The following is a 19,661-nucleotide window of genomic DNA, read 5'->3' on the forward strand; positions in this document are numbered from 1 at the left end:
TCAGTGCTGGGACCACAACTGTTTACAATATACATAGATGACCTAGAAGAGGGGACAGAGTGTAGTGCAACAAAATTTGCAGATGACACAAAGATTAGTGGGAAAGCGGGTTGTGTAGAGGACTCGGAGAGGCTGCAAGGAGATTTGGATAGGTTAAGCGAATGGGCTAAGGTTTGGCAGATGGAATACAATGTCGGAAAGTGTGAGGTCATCCACCTTGGGGACCTTGGGGGGGGGGGGGGGGGGGGGAGGAAACAGTAAAAGGGAATATTATTTGAATGGGGAGAAATTACAACATGCTGTGGTGCAGAGGGACCTGGGGGTCCTTGTGCATGAAACTTTGAATCCCAAAAGGTTAGTTTGCAGGTGCAGCAGGTAATCAGGAAGGCGAATGGAATGTTGGCCTTCATTGCGAGAGGGATGGAGTACAAAAGCAGGGAGGTCTTGCTGCAACTGTATAAGGTACCTGGAGTACTGCGTGCAGTTTTGGTCACCTTGCTTAAGGAAGGATATACTAGCTTTGGAAGGGGTACAGAGACGATTCACTAGGCTGATTCCAGAAATGAGGGGGTTACCTTATGATGATAGATTGAGTAGACTGGGTCTTTACTCGTTGGAGTTCAGAAGGATGAGGGGTGATCTTATAGAAACATTTAAAATCATGAAAGGGATAGACAAGATAGAGGCAGAGAGGTTGTTTCCACTGGTAGGGGAGACGAGAACTAGGGGGCACAGCCTCAAAATACGGAGGAGCCAATTTATAACCGAGTTGAGAAAGAATTTCTTCTCCCAGAGGGTTGTGAATCTGTGGAATTCACTGCCCAAGGAAGCAGTTGAGGCTAGCTCATTGAATGTTTTCAAGTCAAAGATAGATAGATTTTTAACCAATAAGGGAATTAAGGGTTACGGGGAGAGGGTGGGTAAGTGGAGCTGAGTCCATGACCAGATCAGCCATGATCTTGTTGAATGGCGGAGCAGGCTCGAGGGGCTAGATGGCCTACCTCCTGTTCCTAATTCTTATGTTCTTATAGAGGGAATGCAACGAAGGTTCACCAGACTGATTCCTGGGATGGGGGGATTGTCCAATGAGGAGAGATTGAGTAGACTAGGCCTATATTCTCTAGAGTTTAGATGAATGAGAAGTGATTTCATTGAAACATACAAAATTCTTTCAGGGCTTGACAGGGTAGATGCAGGGAGGATGTTTCCCCTGGCTGTGAAGTCTAGAACCAGGGGTCACAGTCTCCGAATGAGAGGTCGGCCATTTAGGACTGAGATGAGAAGTTTCTTCAGAGGGTGGTGAATCTTTGGAATTCTTTATACTCGAGGGCTGTGGATGCTCAGTTGTTGAGTATATTCAAGACAGAGATTGATAGATTTTTTAATATTAAGGGAATCAAGGGATATGGGGCAAGTGGAGTTGAGGTAGAAGATCAGCCATGATCTCATTGAATGGCAAAGCAGGCTCGAGAGGCCAAATGGCCTACTCCAGCTCCTATGTCTTAGGTTCTTAAAACATGATGATGAAAACCCAGCTTCTCATGAGACTTGTTCAGGTAACAAGTCCATTGTGACAATAAATTAAATTCTGTTCAAAAATAAATAAATTCATCACTTGTGCATCTTCCTCTTTCTCTTCATATCCAAGGGATTACAGATTATCAAAGCAGAAAGAGCAAAGGTAATTCCTTGGGATAAGTGGCAGCCTTGGATCAGTGATAGGACTCTTACCTCTGAGTTAGAAGGTCATAGTTTCAAGGCCCACCCCAATGACTGAAGGGGGTTCATATTCCTGGGACACTGGAACCGGTTCTGGGGGAGGTGGGACCAGTACAAACCGGACGGTCTGCACTTGGGCAGGACCAGAGCCAATGTCCTAGGGGGAGTGTTTGCTCGTGCTGTTGGGGAGGGGTTAAACTAACATGGCAGGGGAATGGGAACCTATGCAGGGAGACAAAGGGAAATAAAATGGAGGCAGAAGCAATAGATAGAAAAGAGAATAGTAAAAGTGGAGGGCAGAGAAACCTAAGGCAAAAAACAAAGGGCCACATTACAGCAAAATTCTAAAGTGGCAAAATGTGTTAAAAAGACAAGCCTGAAGGCTCTCTGCCTCAATGCAAGGAGTATTCGGAATAAGGTGGACGAATTAACTGCGCAGACAGCAGTTAACGGCTATGATGTAATTGGCATCACGGAGACATGGCTCCAGGGTGACCAAGGCTGGGAACTCAACATCCAGGGGTATTCAACATTTAGGAAGGATAGGCAGAGAGAAAAAGGAGGTGGGGTGGAGTTGCTGGTTAAAGAGGAAATTAATGCAATAGTAAGGAGGGACATTAGCCTGGATGATGTGGAATCGGTATGGGTGGAGCTGCGGAATTCCAAAGTGCAGAAAACGCTGGTGGGAGTTGTGTACAGACCACCAAACAGTAGTAGTGAGGTTGGGGACAGCGTCAAACAAGAAATAAGGGATGTGTGCATTAAAGGTACAGCAGTTATCATGGGCGACTTTAATTTACATATTGATTGGGCTAACCAAACTGGTAGCAATGCGGTGGAAGAGGATTTCCTGGCATGTATTAGGGGTGGTTTTCTAGACTAATATGTCGAAGAACCAACTAGAGAGCTGGCCATCTTAGACTGGATGATGTGTACTGAGAAGGGACTAATTAGCAATCTTGTTGTGCGAGGCCCCTTGGGAAGAGTGACCATAATATGGTAGAATTCTTCATTAAGATGGAGAGTGACACAGTTAATTCAGAGACTAGGGTCCTGAACTTAAGGAAAGGTAACTTCGACTGTATGAGGCGTCATTTGGCTAAAATAGACTGGCAAAGGATACTTAAAGGGTTGACGGAGGATAAGCAATGGCAAACATTTGAAGATCATATGGATGAACTTCAGCAATTGTACATCCCTGTCTGGAGTTAAAATAAAACTGGGAAGGTGGCTCAACCATGGCTAACAAGGGAAATTAAGGATCGTGTTAAAGCCAAGGAAGAGGCATATAAATTGGCTAGAAAAAGCAACAAACCTGAGGACTGGGAGAAATTTAGAATTCAACAGAGGACTAAGGGTTTAATTAAGAGGGGGAAAATAGAGTACGAGAGGAAGTTTGCAGGGAACGTAAAAACTGACTGCAAAAGCTTCTATAAATATGTGAAGAGAAAAAGATTAGTGAAGACAAACGTAGGTCCCTTGCAGTCGCATTCAGGTGAATTTATAATCGGGAACAAAGAAATGGCAGACCAATTGAACAAATACTTTGGTTCTGTCTTCATGAAGGAAGACACAAAATACCTTCTGAATGTACTAGGAGACCGAGGGTCTAGTGAGAAGGAGGAACTGAAGGATATCCTTATTCGGCGCAAAATTGTATTAGGGAAATTGATGGGATTGAAGGCCGATAAATCCCTGGGGCCTGATAGTCTGCATCCCAGAGTACTTAAGGAAGTGGCCCTCGAAATAGTGGATGCATTGGTGATCATTTTCCAACAGTCTATCGACTCTGGATCAGTTCCTCTGGACTGGAGGGTAGCTAATGTAACCCCACTTTTTAAGAAAGGAGGGAGGGAGAGAGAAAACGGGTAATTATAGACCGGTTAGCCTGACATCAGTAGTGGGAAAAATGTTGGAATCAATCATTAAGGATGAAATAGCAGTGCATTTGGAAAGCAGTGACAGGATCGGACCAAGTCAGCATGGATTTATGAAAGGGAAATCATGCTTGACGAATCTTCTGGAATTTTTTGAGGATGTAACTGGTAGAGTGAACAAGGGAGAACCAGTGGATGTGGTGTATTTGGACTTTCAAAAGGCTTTTGACAAGGTCCCGCACAAGAGATTGGTGTGCAAAATCAAAGCACGTGGTATTAAGGGTAATATACTGACATGGATAGAGAACTGGTTGGCGGACAGGAAGCAGAGAGTCGGGATAAACAGGTCCTTTTCAGAATGGCAGGCAGTGACTAGTGGAGTGCCGCAGGGCTCAGTGCTGGGACCCCAGCTCTTTACAATATGCATCAATGATTTGGATGAAGGAATTGAGTGTAATATCTCCAAGTTTGCAGATGACACTAAACTGGGTAGCGGTGTGAGCTGTGAGGAGGATGCTAGGAGGCTGCACGGTGACTTGGACAGGTTAGGTGAGTAGGCAAATGCATGGCAGATGCAATACAATGTGGATAAATGTGAGGTTATCCACTTTGGGGGCAAAAATGCGAAGACAGAATATTATCTGAATGGTGGCAGATTAGGAAAAAGGGAGGTGCAACGAGATCTGGGTGTCATGGTTCATCAGTCACTGAAAGTGGGCATGCAAGTACAGCAGGCGGTGAAGAAGGCAAATGGTATGTTGGTCTTCATAGCTAGGGGATTTAAGTATAGGAACAGTGAGGTCTAACTGCAGTTGTACACAGGGCCTTAGTGAGGCCTCACCTGAAATATTGTGTTCAGCTTTGGCCTAATGTGAGGAAGGATGTTCTTGCTATTGAGGGAGTGCAGCGAAGGTTCACCAGACTGATTCCAGGGATGGCCGGACTGTCATATGAGGAGAGACTGGATGAACTGGGCCTTTATTCACTGAAGTTTAGAAGGATGAGAGGGGATCTCATAGAAGCGTATAAGATTCTGACTGGACTGGATAGGTTAGATGCGGGAAGAATGTTCCCGATGTTGGGGAAGTCCAGAACCAGGGGACATAGTCTTAGGATAACGGGCAGGTCATTTAGGACTGAGATGAGGAGAAACTTCTTCACTCAGAGAGTTGTTAACCTGTGGAATTCCCTGCCGCAGAGAGTTGTTGATGCCAGTTCATTGGATATATTCAAGAGGGAATTAGATATGGCCCTTACGGCTAAGGGGATCAAGGGGTATGGAGAGAAAGCAGGAAAGGGGTACTGAGGGAATGATCAGCCATGACCTCATTGAATGGCGGTGCAGGCTCGAGGGGCTGAATGGCCTACTCCTGCACCTATTTTCTACGTTTCTGTCAGCCTAATCTCAGCGGTGGGAAAATTATTGGAAAAATTCCTGAAAGACAGGTTAAATCTACATTTAGAAAAGCAAGGATTAATTAGGGACAGTCAGCACGGATTTGTTAACGGAAGAATATGATTGACTTTTTCGAGGAGGTAACCAGGAGGGTCGATGAAGGTAATGTGTACGATATAGTGTATATGGACTTTAGCAAAGCTTTTGATAAGGTCCCACATGGCAGACTGGCAAGTTGGATCCAAAATTGACTTATAGGTAAGAAGCAAAGGGTAATTAATAATGGATGTTTTTGTGACTGGAAGGATGTTTCCGGTGGGGTTCTGCAGGGCTCAGTACTGGGTCCCTTGCTTTTTGTGGTGTACATCAATGATTTAGATTTGAATAAACGGGGTATGATTAAGAAGTTTGCAGATGACACTAAAATTGGCTGTGTGGTTGATGATGATGAGTAAAGTCCGAGAGGCGGGAGTTCCTGGTGTTGGTGAGGCATATAAAGGCCCAGCGGCAGCGAGAGGCGGCGGCAGTCCGAGAGGCAGGAGTTCCTGGTGTTGGTGAGGCCTATAAAGGCCCAGAGGCGGCGGCAGTCCGAGAGGCGGGAGTTCCTGGTGTTGGTGAGGCCTATAAAGGCCCAGCGGCAGCAAGAGGCGGCGGCAGTCCGAGAGGCAGGAGTTCCTGGTGTTGGTGAGGCCTATAAAGGCCCAGAGGCGGCGGCAGTCCGAGAGGCGGGAGTTCCTGGTGTTGGTGAGGCCTATAAAGGCCCAGCGGCAGCGAGAGGCGGCGGCAGTCCGAGAGGCAGGAGTTCCTGGTGTTGGTGAGGCCTATAAAGGCCCAGCGGCAGCGAGAGGCGTACCTGTGCAGCTGCAGCGGGGAGAGAAGGCAAAAAAGAAGTAGAAAGAAATCAAAAGGTGACATCACAGCCAAGGGGGTAAGTGATTGGCTGGTGATTGGTGAGTAGTTTTTCTTTTTTCTCTTCGACAACAGTGAGTAAACTTTAACATTGTTGTTGCCAATTTAAGTGTATCTAAGGGTTAAGTCATGGCAGGAGAGCTCGGTCGGGTGTTATGCTCCTCCTGTACCATGTGGGAACTCGGGGACGACTCCAGTGTCCCTGACGACTATGTGTGCAGGAAGTGTATCCACCTCCAGCTCCTGACGGTCCGCGTTGCGGAGTTGGAGCTGAGGGTGGATTCACTTTGGAGCATCCACGATGCTGAGAATGACGTGAGTATCACGTGTAGCAAGTTGGTCGTACCGCAGGGAAAGGGTCCACAGCCAGATAGGGAATGGAAGACCAACAGGAAGAGCAGTGCAAGGAAGGTAGTGCAGGAGTCCCCTGTGGTCATCCCCCTGCAAAACAGATACACTGCTTTGGGTACTGTTGAGGGGGATGACTCATCAGGGGAGGGCAGCAGCAGCCAAGTTCATGGCACCGTGGCTGGCTCTGTTGCACAGGAGGGCAGGAAAAAGAGTGGGAGAGCGATAGTGATAGGGGATTCAATTGCAATGGGAATAGATAGGCGTTTCTGCGGCCGCAACCGAGACTCCAGGATGGTATGTTGCCTCCCTGGTGCAAGGGTCAAGGATGTCTCGGAGCGGGTGCAGGACATCCTTAAAAAGGGAGGGAGATCAGCCAGTTGTCGTGGTGCACATTGGTACCAACGACATAGGTAAAAAAAGGATGAGGTCCTACGAAACGAATTTAAGGAGCTAGGAGCTAAATTTAAAAAGTAGGTCCTCAAAAGTAGTAATCTCGGGATTGCTACCAGTGCCACGTGCTAGTCAGAGTAGGAATCGCAGGATAGCGCAGATGAATACGTGGCTTGAGCAGTGGTGCAGCAGGGAGGGATTCAAATTCCTGGGGCATTGGAACCGGTTCTGGGGGAGGTGGGACCAGTACAAACCGGACGGTCTGCACCTGGGCAGGACCGGAACCAATGTCCTAGGGGGAGTGTTTGCTAGTGCTGTTGGGGAGGAGTTAAACTAATATGGCAGGGGGATGGGAACCAATGCAGGGAGACAGAGGGAAACAAAAAGGAGGCAAAAGCAAAAGACAGAAAGGAGATGAGGAAAAGTGGAGGGCAGAGAAACCCAAGGCAAAGAACAAAAAGGGCCACTGTACAGCAAAATTCTAAAAGGACAAAGGGTGTTAAAAAAAACAAGCCTGAAGGCTTTGTGTCTTAATGCAAGGAGTATCCGCAATAAGGTGGATGAATTAACTGTGCAAATAGATGTTAACAAATATGATGTGATTGGGATTACGGAGATGTGGCTCCAGGATGATCAGGGCTGGGAACTCAACATCCAGGGGTATTCAACATTCAGGAAAGATAGAATAAAAGGAAAAGGAGGAGGGGAAGCATTGCTGGTTAAGGAGGAAATTAAGGCAATAGTTCGGAAGGACATTAGCTTGGATGATGTGGAATCTATATGGATAGAGCTGCAGAACACCAAAGGGCAAAAAACGTTAGTGGGAGTTATGTACAGACCTCCAAACAGTGATGTTTGATGCCCTCCCCAACATGAAATTAGGGGTGCGTGCAGTAAAGGTGCAGCAGTTATAATGGTGACTTTAATATGCACATAGATTGGGTTAACCAAACTGGAAGCAATACGGTGGAGCAGGATTTCTTGGAGTGCATAAGGGATGGTTTTCTAGACCAATATGTCGAGGAACCAACTAGGGGGGAGGCCATCTTAGACTGGATGTTGTGTAATGAGAGAGGATTAATTAGCAATCTCGTTGTGCGAGGCCCCTTGGGGAAGAGTGACCATAATATGGTGGAATTCTGCATTAGGATGGAGAATGAAACAGTTAATTCAGAGACCATTGTCCAGAACTTAAAGAAGGGTAACTTTGAAGGTATGAGGCGTGAATTGGCTAGGATAGATTGGCGAATGATACTTAAGGAGTTGACTGTGGATGGGCAATATCAGACATTTAGAGACCGCATGGATGAACTACAACATTTGTACATTCCTGTCTGGCGTAAAAATAAAAAAGGGAAGGTGGCTCAACCGTGGCTATCAAGGGAAATCAGGGATAGTATTAAAGCCAAGGAAGTGGCATACAAATTGGCCAGAAATAGCAGCGAACCCGGGGACTGGGAGAGATTTAGAACTCAGCAGAGGAGGACAAAGGATTTGATTAGGGCAGGGAAAATGGAGTACGAGAAGAAACTTGCAGGGAACATTAAGACGGATTGCAAAAGTTTCTATAGATATGTAAAGAGAAAAAGGTTAGTAAAGACAAACGTAGGTCCCCTGCAGTCAGAATCAGGGGAAGTCATAACGGGGAACAAAGAAATGGCGGACCAATTGAACAAGTACTTTGTTTCGTTATTCACTGAGGAGGACACAAACAACCTTCCGGATATAAAAGGGGTCGTAGGGTCTAGTAAGGAGGAGGAACTGAGGGAAATCCTTATTAGTCGGGAAATTGTGTTGGGGAAATTGATGGGATTGAAGGCCGATAAATCCCCAGGGCCTGATGGACTGCATCCCAGAGTACTTAAGGAGGTGGCCTTGGAAATAGTGGATGCATTGAGAGTCATTTTCCAACATTCCATTGACTCTGGATCAGTTCCTATGGAGTGGAGGGTAGCCAATGTAACCCCACTTTTTAAAAAAGGAGGGAGAGAGATAACAGGGAATTATAGACCGGTCAGCCTGACATCGGTAGTGGGTAAAATGATGGAATCAATTATTAAGGATGTCATAGCAGTGCATTTGGAAAGAGGTGACATGATGGGTCCAAGTCAGCATGGATTTGTGAAAGGGAAATCATGCTTGACAAATCTTCTGGAATTTTTTGAGGATGTTTCCAGTAGAGTGGACAAGGGAGAACCAGTTGATGTGGTATATTTGGACTTTCAGAAGGCTTTCGACAAGGTCCCACACAAGAGATTAATGTGCAAAGTTAAAGCACATGGGATTGGGGGTAGTGTGCTGACATGGATTGAGAACTGGTTGTCAGACAGGAAGCAAAGAGTAGGAGTAAATGGGGACTTTTCAGAATGGCAGGCAGTAACTAGTGGGGTACCGCAAGGTTCTGTGCTGGGGCCCCAGCTGTTTACACTGTACATTAATGATTTAGACGAGGGGATTAAATGTAGTATCTCCAAATTTGCGGATGACACTAAGTTGGGTGGCAGTGTGAGCTGCGAGGAGGATGCTATGAGGCTGCAGAGCGACTTGGATAGGTGAGGTGAGTGGGCAAATGCATGGCAGATGAAGTATAATGTGGATAAATGTGAGGTTATCCACTTTGGTGGTAAAAACAGAGAGACAGACTATTATCTGAATGGTGACAGATTAGGAAAAGGGGAGGTGCAAAGAGACCTGGGTATCATGGTACATCAGTCATTGAAGGTTGGCATGCAGGTACAGCAGGCGGTTAAGAAAGCAAATGGCATGTTGGCCTTCATAGCGAGGGGATTTGAGTACAGGGGCAGGGAGGTGTTGCTACAGTTGTACAGGGCCTTGGTGAGGCCACACCTGGAGTATTGTGTACAGTTTTGGTCTCCTAACCTGAGGAAGGACATTCTTGCTATTGAGGGAGTGCAGCGAAGGTTCACCAGACTGATTCCCGGGATGGCGGGACTGACCTATCAAGAAAGACTGGATCAACTGGGCTTGTATTCACTGGAGTTCAGAAGAATGAGTGGGGACCTCATAGAAACGATTAAAATTCTGACGGGGTTAGACAGGTTAGATGCAGGAAGAATGTTTCCAATGTTGGGGAAGTCCAGAACCAGGGGACACAGTCTAAGGATAAGGGGCAAGCCATTTCGGACCGAGATGAGGAGGAATTTCCTAACCCAGAGAGTGGCGAACCTGTGGAATTCTCTACCACAGAAAGTTGTTGAGGCCAATTCACTAAATATATTCAAAAAGGAGTTAGATGAAGTCCTTACTACTAGGGGGATCAAGGGGTATGGTGAGAAAGCAGGAATGGGGTACTGAAGTTGCATGTTCAGCCATGAACTCATTGAATGGCGGTGCAGGCTAGAAGGGCCGAATGGCCTACTGCTGCACCTATTTTCTATGTTTCTGTGTAAGTCATGGATTACAGGAGGATATCAATCTACTGGTCAGGTGGGCAGAACAGTGGCAAATGGAATTTAATTCGGAGAAATGAGAGGTAATGCACATGAGGAGGGCTAATAAGGAAAGGGCATACACACTAAATGGCAGGCCACGAAGAAGTGCAGTTGAACAAAGGGACCTTGGAGTGCTTGTCCACAGATCCCTGAAATTAGCAGGCCAGGTGCATAAGGTGGTTAAGAAGACATACGGAATGCTTGTCTTTATTGGCTGAGGCGCAGAATACAAGAGCAGCGAGGTTATGCTTCAATTGTATAATTCTCTGGTTCGGCCACAACTGGAATATTGCGTGCAGTTCTCGTCGGCGTATTATAGGAAGGACATGATTGCACTCGAGAGGGTGCAGAGGAGATTTACGAGGATGTTGCGTGGAATGGAGAATCTTAGCGATGAGGACAGATTGGATAGGCTGGTTTGTTCTCCTTGGAACAGAGGAGGCTGAGGGGAGACTTCATTTGAGGTGTATCAAATTTTGAGGGGCCTGGATATAGAAACATAGAAAGGCCCTTCGAGCCTGCACCACCATTCAATAAGATCATGGCTGATCATTCACCTCAGTACCCCTTTCCTGCTTTCTCTCCATACCCCTCGATCCCTTTAGCCATAAGGGCCATATCTAACTCCCTCTTGAATATATCCAATGAACTGGCATCAACAACCCTCTGCGGCAGGGAATTCCACAGGTTAACAACTCTGAGTGAAGAAATTTCTCCTCATCTCAGTCCTAAATGGCCTACCCCTTATCCTAAGATTGTGTCCGCTGGTTCTGGACTTCCCCAACATCGGCCACATTCTTCCCGCATCTAACCTGTCCCGTCCCGTCAGAATCTTATACGTTTCTATGAGATCCCCTCTCATCCTTCTCAACTTCAGTGTATAATGGCCCAGTTGATTCAGTCTCTCCTCATACATCAGTCCAGCCATCCCTGGAATCAGTCTGGCGAACCTTTGCTACACTCCCTCAATAGCAAGAACTTCTTTTCTCAGATTAGGAGACCAAAACTGAACACAATATTCCAGGTGAAGCCTCACCAAGGCCCTGTACAATTGCAGTAAAACCTCCCTGCTCCTATACTCAAATCCCCTAGCTATGAAGGCCAACATGCCATTTGCCGCCTTCACCGCCTGCTGTACCTGCATGTCACTGATGAACCATGACACCCAGGTCTCGTTGCACCTCCCCTTTTCCTAATCTGCCGCCATTCAGATAATATTCTGCCTTCGTGTTATTGCCTCCAAAGTGGATAACCTCACATTTATCCACATTATACTGCATCTGCCATGTATTTGCCCACTCACCTAACCTGTCCAAATCACCCTGCAGCCTCTTAGCATCCTCCTCCTCAGCTCCCACCGCCACCCAGTTTAGTGGATAGCAAGGGCCTATTTCCCTTGGTGGAAGGGTCAATTACGAGGGGGCATAGGTTTAAGGTGGTCGGAAGATTTAAAGTGGATTCGAGGGGAAGCTTCTTCACGCAGAGGGTTGTTGGGGTCTGGAACTTACTGCCTGGAAAGGTAGTAGAGGCAGAAACCCTCACCACATTTAAAAGGTGCTTGGATGGGCACTTGAAGTGCAGTAACCTGCAGGGTTACAGACCTCGAGCTGATAAGTGGGATTAGACTGGATAACCTCTTGTTGGCTGGCGCAGAGACGATGGTGAGTACTGCAGGGAATTGAATATGGTCAGAGTGGTCTCCTGGACTAGTTTTGATCACCTGAATGGGTCAGAGGAATTTTCCCAGATTTTTTTCCCCAATTGGCCTGGGTTTTTATCTTTGCCTCTCCCAGGAGATCGCATGGCTCCACTTGGGCTAGAGTGTAAAATGTTGCAATACAAGGGGTATCGCAGTTGTGGGTGGCCGACTGGTTGGGCTGGATGCTCTACTTGTCCGCCATTGTTCATTGTTCATAGGTTTATACCTGTTCTGTTGTCATTGACTCAAATATCATTCTTAAATCAATCATATATGTTTTTAGTAAGTATAACAAAAGTAAAATGCTGCACGGCGAATGTTGGAAATCTGAAATAGAAAATGCTAGAAACGCTCAGCAGGTCAGGCAGCATCTGGGGAGAGAGATACTGGCCCCTATTTTCCACTTGCTGGATTTTTGGCGCCCGCACATGCTAACGTATGATTTTTTGTGTAAGTTAGTTCCAGAAAAAAAAATCAGGACATTTGCCAAAGAAATATTTGAATTTAGTGCCGAGCTCTCAGAAATTAGTCTGGTGGGGGCGGGGGAAGGATGGGGTGTGTGGTGGGGGGAGTGGTGGAGCCAAAAGTCTGTGCTAAAAACTCTCTGGGAAAGCTGAAGTTGCCAAGGCAACCAGAAAAGCTGAAGTAAGCTACACCGAAAGGATTGCTACCCCACCGCTGCCGAAAGGGCCACAAAGAACCCCCACCCCTGGGTTGGACCCGTGGCCACTGCGCTTCCCCCCCCCCCCCCCGACTAATTGCAGGAGAGTGAGTAGTTCTATGACCTAGAATTGCAGTGGGGAGAGCAGTCCTTTTGGCCCAGAAATCATCTTCCCTTGCTCTAAAAAGAGTCCCCTGTGGGGAAAAAAAAGGATTTTATTTTATATTCTTATTGCCTCGCTCCTGTCCTCTTGTGTGCCGCGCTGATTCCTTAACTTCACAGATGGGGTTTTTTGCGGTGCTTTTGGTCAGTATGCGCCACGCTGAAAATAATCGTGGACGGCCAAAATTGATTAAGTGCACAAAAATGGTGCCCGATCCCGTTTTGACTCGGGTCGGCGGCAAAAAATGCAATGGTTTTTAAAAAAATACACCGCATACAATCAGCACCAGCGTCCAAACATTGGCGAGAGTTAGAAAGGGAATATTTCACGCCAAGAAACATTTGGATGCCAAAAAAACGGTGCACAATTGTGGCAAAAATAAGGGTTGATGACCTTGAGGCCTGTAGCACTGCACTGGCTGAGATAAGTTTATTCACCACAGAACAGATAATAGGGCCTGGTATCTTCCTTGTCTATATCCTTCAGCTATACACCTGATAAACCTGCTGAACCATTGGGAGAGCTCTGTGACCCTATTCAGTCAACTTTCAATCTGGACGTCTGGTTCAGCTTACATTCCTAACTGCACATTTTTGGATTTATCCATAACTAGTATGTGAATAGGAATCTAATTTACTCCAGTTTTATTTTTCAGCAGTTCAGTTGTAATGGTACAGCAGATAGCAATTCCCTTTCTTTCCTTTCTTTTCACAGAGGGTCTCAAGAGGTTTAATGCATTCTCTTCAGGCAAGTAAGCCTGTTGTATCTGGCCTGCTGACCTACTGTTTGGCTCTGATGCTTTTGTGCTTTTTTTGATGCCTACTTGAACAAGAAATAAAAATGAGGTCTGGTGTTGTGCCTGACTTGTTAGGGTTTTCAGTGCAGATCTGGAACGGGGAGAATTTTTTGTAGTTACTGATCCAGAACCAATAGGAATTGAAACTTCCAGGCCTAAGATTGCAAAATGGGCCCATTATCTTTCAGAAAATAGAAGTCAATATTGTAGATTAGTGTATGGGAACACCAAGAGAACAAACATTAATGGGTATCAAAGTCTTCAATTCTTAGATCGAAAACAGGCACTGAGTTCTTAAAATGCTGTGAATTGCTGTATCGTCAGAATGTCTTTGAAATTTAAAATCAGCAAAGTTCTATTTCTGTATTCAAGTATTCTTGATGTTGGAATAGGAGACTTAAAGCTACTTAAGCTGCCAGCACATTGAACATTTATTTATACTGATATTAGATACACTTACTACGATATTATCTGAATTCATCTATAGTACCAGGGCATAACTAGATTTCTAGTTTGGTATAAGAACTTTGAACTATCGTATAATTCAAATTTCTCTTTTGCACTTAGAAGAAAATCTCTTGAATTAAGCAATGTAAATAACACAACAAAGGGAGGGTTTAGTGCATGAATCAGATCATTTGAATTAAATAAATTTGAATTGAGAGGAATAGATTGTTGATGCATTGCCTTAGAAATCATAGAAATTTACAGCACAGAAGGGGGTCATTTCGGGCCATCGTGTCAGTGCCGGCCGACCTGGAGTTATCCAGCCTAATTCCACTTTCCAGTTCTTGGTCCGTAGCCCTGTAGGTTACTGCACTTCAAGTGCACATCCAAATATGTTTTTAATGTGGTGAGGGTTTTTGCCTCTACCACCCTTTCAGACAGTAAGTTCCAGACCTCCACCACCCTCTGGGTGAAGAAATTTCCCCTCATATCTCTTGTAAACCTCCTCCCAATTACTTTAAATCTGTGCTCCCTGGTTGTTGACCCCTCTGCCAAGGGAAACCGGTCCTTCCTATCCACTCTAACCAGACCCCATTTTATAACCTCAATCAGGTCTCCCCTCAGCCGTCTGTGTTTCAAAGAAAACAGACCCAACATCTCCAATCTTTCCCCATAGATAAAATTCTCCAGTCCAGGCAACATTCTTGTAAATTTCCCCTGCACCCTGTCCAGTGCCTATTATGTGGTGACCAGAACTGCACATAGTACTCCAGCTGTGACCTAACCAGTGTTTTATACAGTTCAAGCATAACCTCCTTGCTCTTGTACTTCGACTAAAAAAGGCAAATATTCCATATGTCTTCTTAACCACCTTCTCTAACTGGCCTCCTACCTTCAGGGATCTGTGGACATGCCCTTTGTTCCTCTACACTTTTCAGTGTTGTATCATTTAATGTGCATTCCCTTGCCTTGTTAGATCTCCCCAGATGCATTACCTCACACTTATCCGGATTGGTGTTCCTTGTAGTTCATTAATATTTGTACTGATCGTAAGAGAAAAATTTGGCATTAGGGGTACCAGCGGGACAAAGATTAAAGTGCTGGTTCCTGCACCGACCCATAAGGAGGTAAAAGGCCTCTCTTTGGCCTTGTACATTCCAGTACCAAAGCTCCAGAAGTTATTAATTCAATAATATTCCGACAGGATACGATGTGAGAACCTAAACAGACATTGATAAGACCTTGCGAAGAGGCTCGAGGCAGACTCACGGGCACCAAAGAGAATCAACAAATTCTGACGTAATGAAGTCATTCTAGTCACGGCCTAAGGTGGTCACGAGGATCTTGGTCTGTCAATCCAAAGTCGCACTAATAAGGTAGTCCAACTAGAGAAGTAGCACTGATCAGGTAGTCCAATTAGAGATCTAGGGAGGTCTTGCCCGGGAACGGAGGGGTTTTTGAAATGTATAACAGTTGTATGATTTTGCTGCTCGGGGAGCATCTCCACTCACAGGCGGCTGTGATGAGAGGTGTTCTCAGACATTCATAATAAAAGATCATTATACCTTGCCATTCGTCTCTGTCTGCTAACTCCAGGGGTTGTTACGCGGGTTGGGGCGAGCGTCGACCCTCTATATCAGGGGGCCCGCTCGTGGGAATAGAAGCCTTCCCATTTTCCCCTTACACTGATCTTTTGTCAAAAAGCAAAGAAACAGCTTGAAATGACCCTTATAGATGCCAGTTTCATTTTAACCATGTGTCTAATCTGTAGATTTAAGCTTTTATTTAATAATGCAGTGACTAGCATATTGAGCAAATTAGTTGATTATTAGTGACCACTTTTTAATATTAAAATGCGTACGAAAATATAAAAAGAATATATATGGGGAAGTATGGCCAACAGATGTGAGGGTATCACCAGGGTGGTTGTAGCAGAGATTGACCAAATGTATTGCTGTGTTGAGAAAGGGAAACATTTTGGCTGAAATCCTCATACTCTGCCCTATAGGTATTTGGAGTCTTTATAATTATATATTTCAACACATTCCTTATTTGTGTATCCAGTCTGTCATGCCTCTAGATAGCATCTCAATAGATTTTCCCATTATAAAGCTACCCATCACACAATCAAGCCTGCAGCTGTCCAATTCTACCACTAGATGGAGCATCATAAGCTCCAGGCCCTGATACTTAGACCTACAGCATCACTATTGCACTGAAAGTAATTTGCTTTGTCTTGACTTTCTGTGGGGACCACTACAGGATATCCACAAGTTGTGAGAATCTATCCATGTGTGGTTGTCCCAAAGCAGAAGGCCACTTTGTCTAGTTGGAGCATACATTCAAATAGTGAGCCCTTGGGTGCTCCACTGCAGAGAATGAAAATCAGTTGAGTCGTCCCCAGTTGCATTTCCACATCATCTGGCTTCTGCAACAATTTCTTTCCACCAAAACCTCCCTTTTGACTTGGTAATCCTTCATGCAATAAGGATTGAGTTGGCAATGTGTGCCTTTTTGGTAGTATCAGTGTATGGTACAGGGTAATTCAGAAGTTAGCTGATGAGCTTCAGTCCTGTTAATGTTTGCAGATGACACAATTGAGATCTCTCCCTTCTAACTTGGACATTAATATATTTTGGATTAATTGAAGGTTGTGGATGACTGGTTTAATTTAACATATTTTCTATCTCTTTCATTTCAGTGCTGAGATGTTGAGGTGGTTGTTGGGAGGAAGAGATGTGCAGGAGCCAGTGGAGGTGTTGTATAAATCTTTTATACTGCGGTAGATCTTTTTGTTGTATACTTAGCTTTGTGCATCTACTAAATAGAGAACACATCACATCTTTTCTCAAATAATTTCCAGAAATATTTACAGCAGTTCTGTATTCTAGCTTTACTTTTGCATTATTACATATCTTGTGGATGGAACCTGTTAGAAAATTGGTTTGACAAAGGATTTTCCAAATGCTTTCCGAGTTGAGATGTTATTTTCTTCATAGAGATAATTTAAACTTACATTTTCTGTAATGCTGTAGTGAATATGACTGGCTCTGGAATTATTCCAAGTGACTCAGCCATAGCAATGGCATCATTACATCATCTCATTACTTGACCTTGTTCTTTTTTTACATTTTTCTCAGAAGTGAATGTCTACTATAGAATGTCTATTGTTTGTACTCTAAAGTATGAGATATAATATCCTTTACATAGGATGCAGCATTTAGTGATCTGACTTGCATATTGCATTGACAGCATATGGTATCTTCTATTTATTCTATGGATTGTTTTCTCTTTGACTCTACAGACTTATTGTATTGTAACACAAAAGCAAAATACTGCAGATGCTGAAAATCTGAAATAAAAATAGAAAATGCTGGAAACACTCGGCCGGTCAGCCAGCATCTGTAGAGAGAGAAACAGAGTTGATGGCGAATGTGTCACTCTGATGAAAGGTCATCGACCTTTCCGCATTTTTGTTTTTATCTCGTATTGTATTGTTCAGTTGCTACAGTGCTCAGCATTTATAGAATGATATTTCAAGCCTCATCACTTTTTGTAGCAGATTTGGAACTAACAATTTTTGTCTCTCAAATGTTTTAGAAGTCACTGGTTCTATGCCTAGGAGATGAACAACCACAGAATCCTTATACAGAACTACAGGTATTAAAAGGCCACAGTGATATTGTTCGCTTCATGGCATTGATTGATGACCTCAGGTTAGATTTTAAAATTGTATTTGTTTACTTGGTATGTGTTATGAAATTTTCAAACTTTGATGTTGTGGAATCTTTCCAATTGGAATTGTAAATATGGATACACTGTACATGTAGTAGAGGAGGGAGGGTGGAAAGAATTCCATTGTTTAATGAAAATCTTCTAATATCTAGAAATGTTCTTTTCAGATTTTAAAACACATTATCTGAACATGGTTATGAGTGGTGGGGGAGGGAGAGGAGAGAGTGTGTATAGGTCTTGCTCATGATTTTATAGCAAGTGCCAAAAATTGTGACGGTGTCACTCACACGGTAGAAATTACAAATATTACCCAGTTAATAAGACTAGTAAAATGATGTATTAGGCTATAAAGATTCACTCCGTCAGCCAACCTTGTATTATCAGATGAAGAATGCCAGTGCTGGAGGATCCACAGAAAGCATTGGAGTCCTATGTAGTATGGACAGAATGCAATACAACACTTCCTTTTATATTGGTCGAACTCAGTCTCAATCTGGCAGTCTGAGAAAATCATTCCCTATTGTTGCTAGTGTGAAGTTTCCAGTCCTTCCACTGGAAAATTGCTGTTTATGATGCCAAACTGGCACCAGTTTTATACTATAGATTTCTGAATTGAGACTGCTGTGGATAAGTGAGGATTGGCCTACAACCCAGATAGATTTTTTTTTTGGTAGCTGCATTGATACGGGGCAGGGAAACTCTAAGGCTTCTGTGGAAAGATGAGTTGGATGGGCCAAATGGCCTTTCTCATCTGTATGGATCGTAGTGATTTTTGTAATAGTAAGCCACTTAGTCCTCAAATTGATCATTATTACCATAGTGAATATGTGTAAACAGTATCAATTAAGTTGTGCACTATATATTTAATATGTGTAAGGTCAACAAGCAATCTAGTTGCATTTCCAATTAAGAAAATTTTTTCGTGAAGGCTAAATTGTAATATAGATGATAAAGATCGGTATGTTGTGCAGCTGTTCAATTTAAGGTATGTCAATTGGTTTAGTTGTGTAGTTAAAGAATCAACATTACATTTGACATGCATTTCTTATTGAGGAAAGAATTGGCTTAAGATTTGCTTTTTATTTTTTTTATTTTTTTAAAGTGTTGTATTCTTGAAATATTATGAAAACCGTTATGGCCACAAGTTAGATTGCTAGCAAATTACATTGTTTTTTTGCCACAAGTATTGAAGTTTTGTGTGGATCATTAAATGCAACTTCTTCATGGACATGCTCCTTCACTGGAACTTGGAGTGAACTGGGTTTCATGCTTGAAGTTCCTCTGTGATCCCCTCATTTATAGAGTACTTTGCAGGTGGCTTCTTTTGTTCTTTGAGGCCTTAGCTGCAATCAGCAGGTGGACCATTTTCTCATTTTGGGGATGGTAAATTGATCTGGTCTCAGCCTTCATGACAGCTGCTGTTTTCTTCTTCCTGTATCTGCTTTTGGACATGAAGTCAGGAACAACGAAGGTGAAAGGCCAGTGAGCAAAACTAAGCTTGAGCAGAAGTCTGCTGACAGTGAAGCTTTGGTAATATGTTTCTAAGTCTCCAGTCTTTGCAAATCCATTAACGCAGGTTCAGAAAGTAATTCTGTACACTTACCTGCACTAGTACAGATGGTTATCTGTGCCTTATATGCCAGGAACATTTAGGATGATGAGAATAATGGACATAACCAGTGAAGAATTTGTTGAGCCTGAATAGATTTGGATATTCTGTCAATTCCAAACTGAGACTCGATTTGATTTTCTTTAACATTTTATAAAAAATCTAATTCTAATCATATGCAATTGAACACTTTACATTAAAAGGGAGTGTTTTTTAATGTTTGATTGCTCAAAACTGTTTGACCACTATTTCACAGTATAATCAAAAATATAGTTCTACTTGTAACCTATGGGCAATTTTAATCCTACCTGTGTGGGAGAAACTGGGTGGGTGGGCAGTTAAAATGCCAAAGGTGACTTACTGCCAATTTCCCATCTGCATCATACCAATCGTGATTTTAATCTTTATGCCAGCGGGGTCCCACTTTAAATCTGCAGATCAAGGTCCAATGACGTCA

At 43.9% G+C, this 19,661-nt stretch overlaps 1 protein-coding gene across 4 annotated transcripts in view; it reads left to right on the forward strand.

Moving 5' to 3' along the window:
- The window catches only part of wdr41 (WD repeat domain 41), a 112,421-nt gene that overhangs the window by 12,713 nt on the left and 80,047 nt on the right, over window positions 1-19,661 (forward strand). Inside the window, exons 2-4 of one of the 4 annotated variants that reach the window (XM_070879968.1) lie at window positions 15,065-15,236; window positions 16,562-16,616; window positions 17,461-17,576. In XM_070879968.1, coding sequence (XP_070736069.1) covers window positions 16,569-16,616; window positions 17,461-17,576 — 164 coding nt within the window. In that variant the 5' untranslated portion in view covers window positions 15,065-15,236; window positions 16,562-16,568. Of the gene's footprint in view, window positions 1-15,064; window positions 15,237-16,559; window positions 16,617-17,460; window positions 17,577-19,661 lie in introns of those variants that run through there. The other 3 variants (XM_070879976.1, XM_070879985.1, XM_070879993.1) reach the window with 3 other exon arrangements.

Source organism: Pristiophorus japonicus, chromosome 1 (genome assembly GCF_044704955.1).
Source record: "Pristiophorus japonicus isolate sPriJap1 chromosome 1, sPriJap1.hap1, whole genome shotgun sequence".
Taxonomy (NCBI): Eukaryota; Metazoa; Chordata; class Chondrichthyes; family Pristiophoridae; genus Pristiophorus; species Pristiophorus japonicus.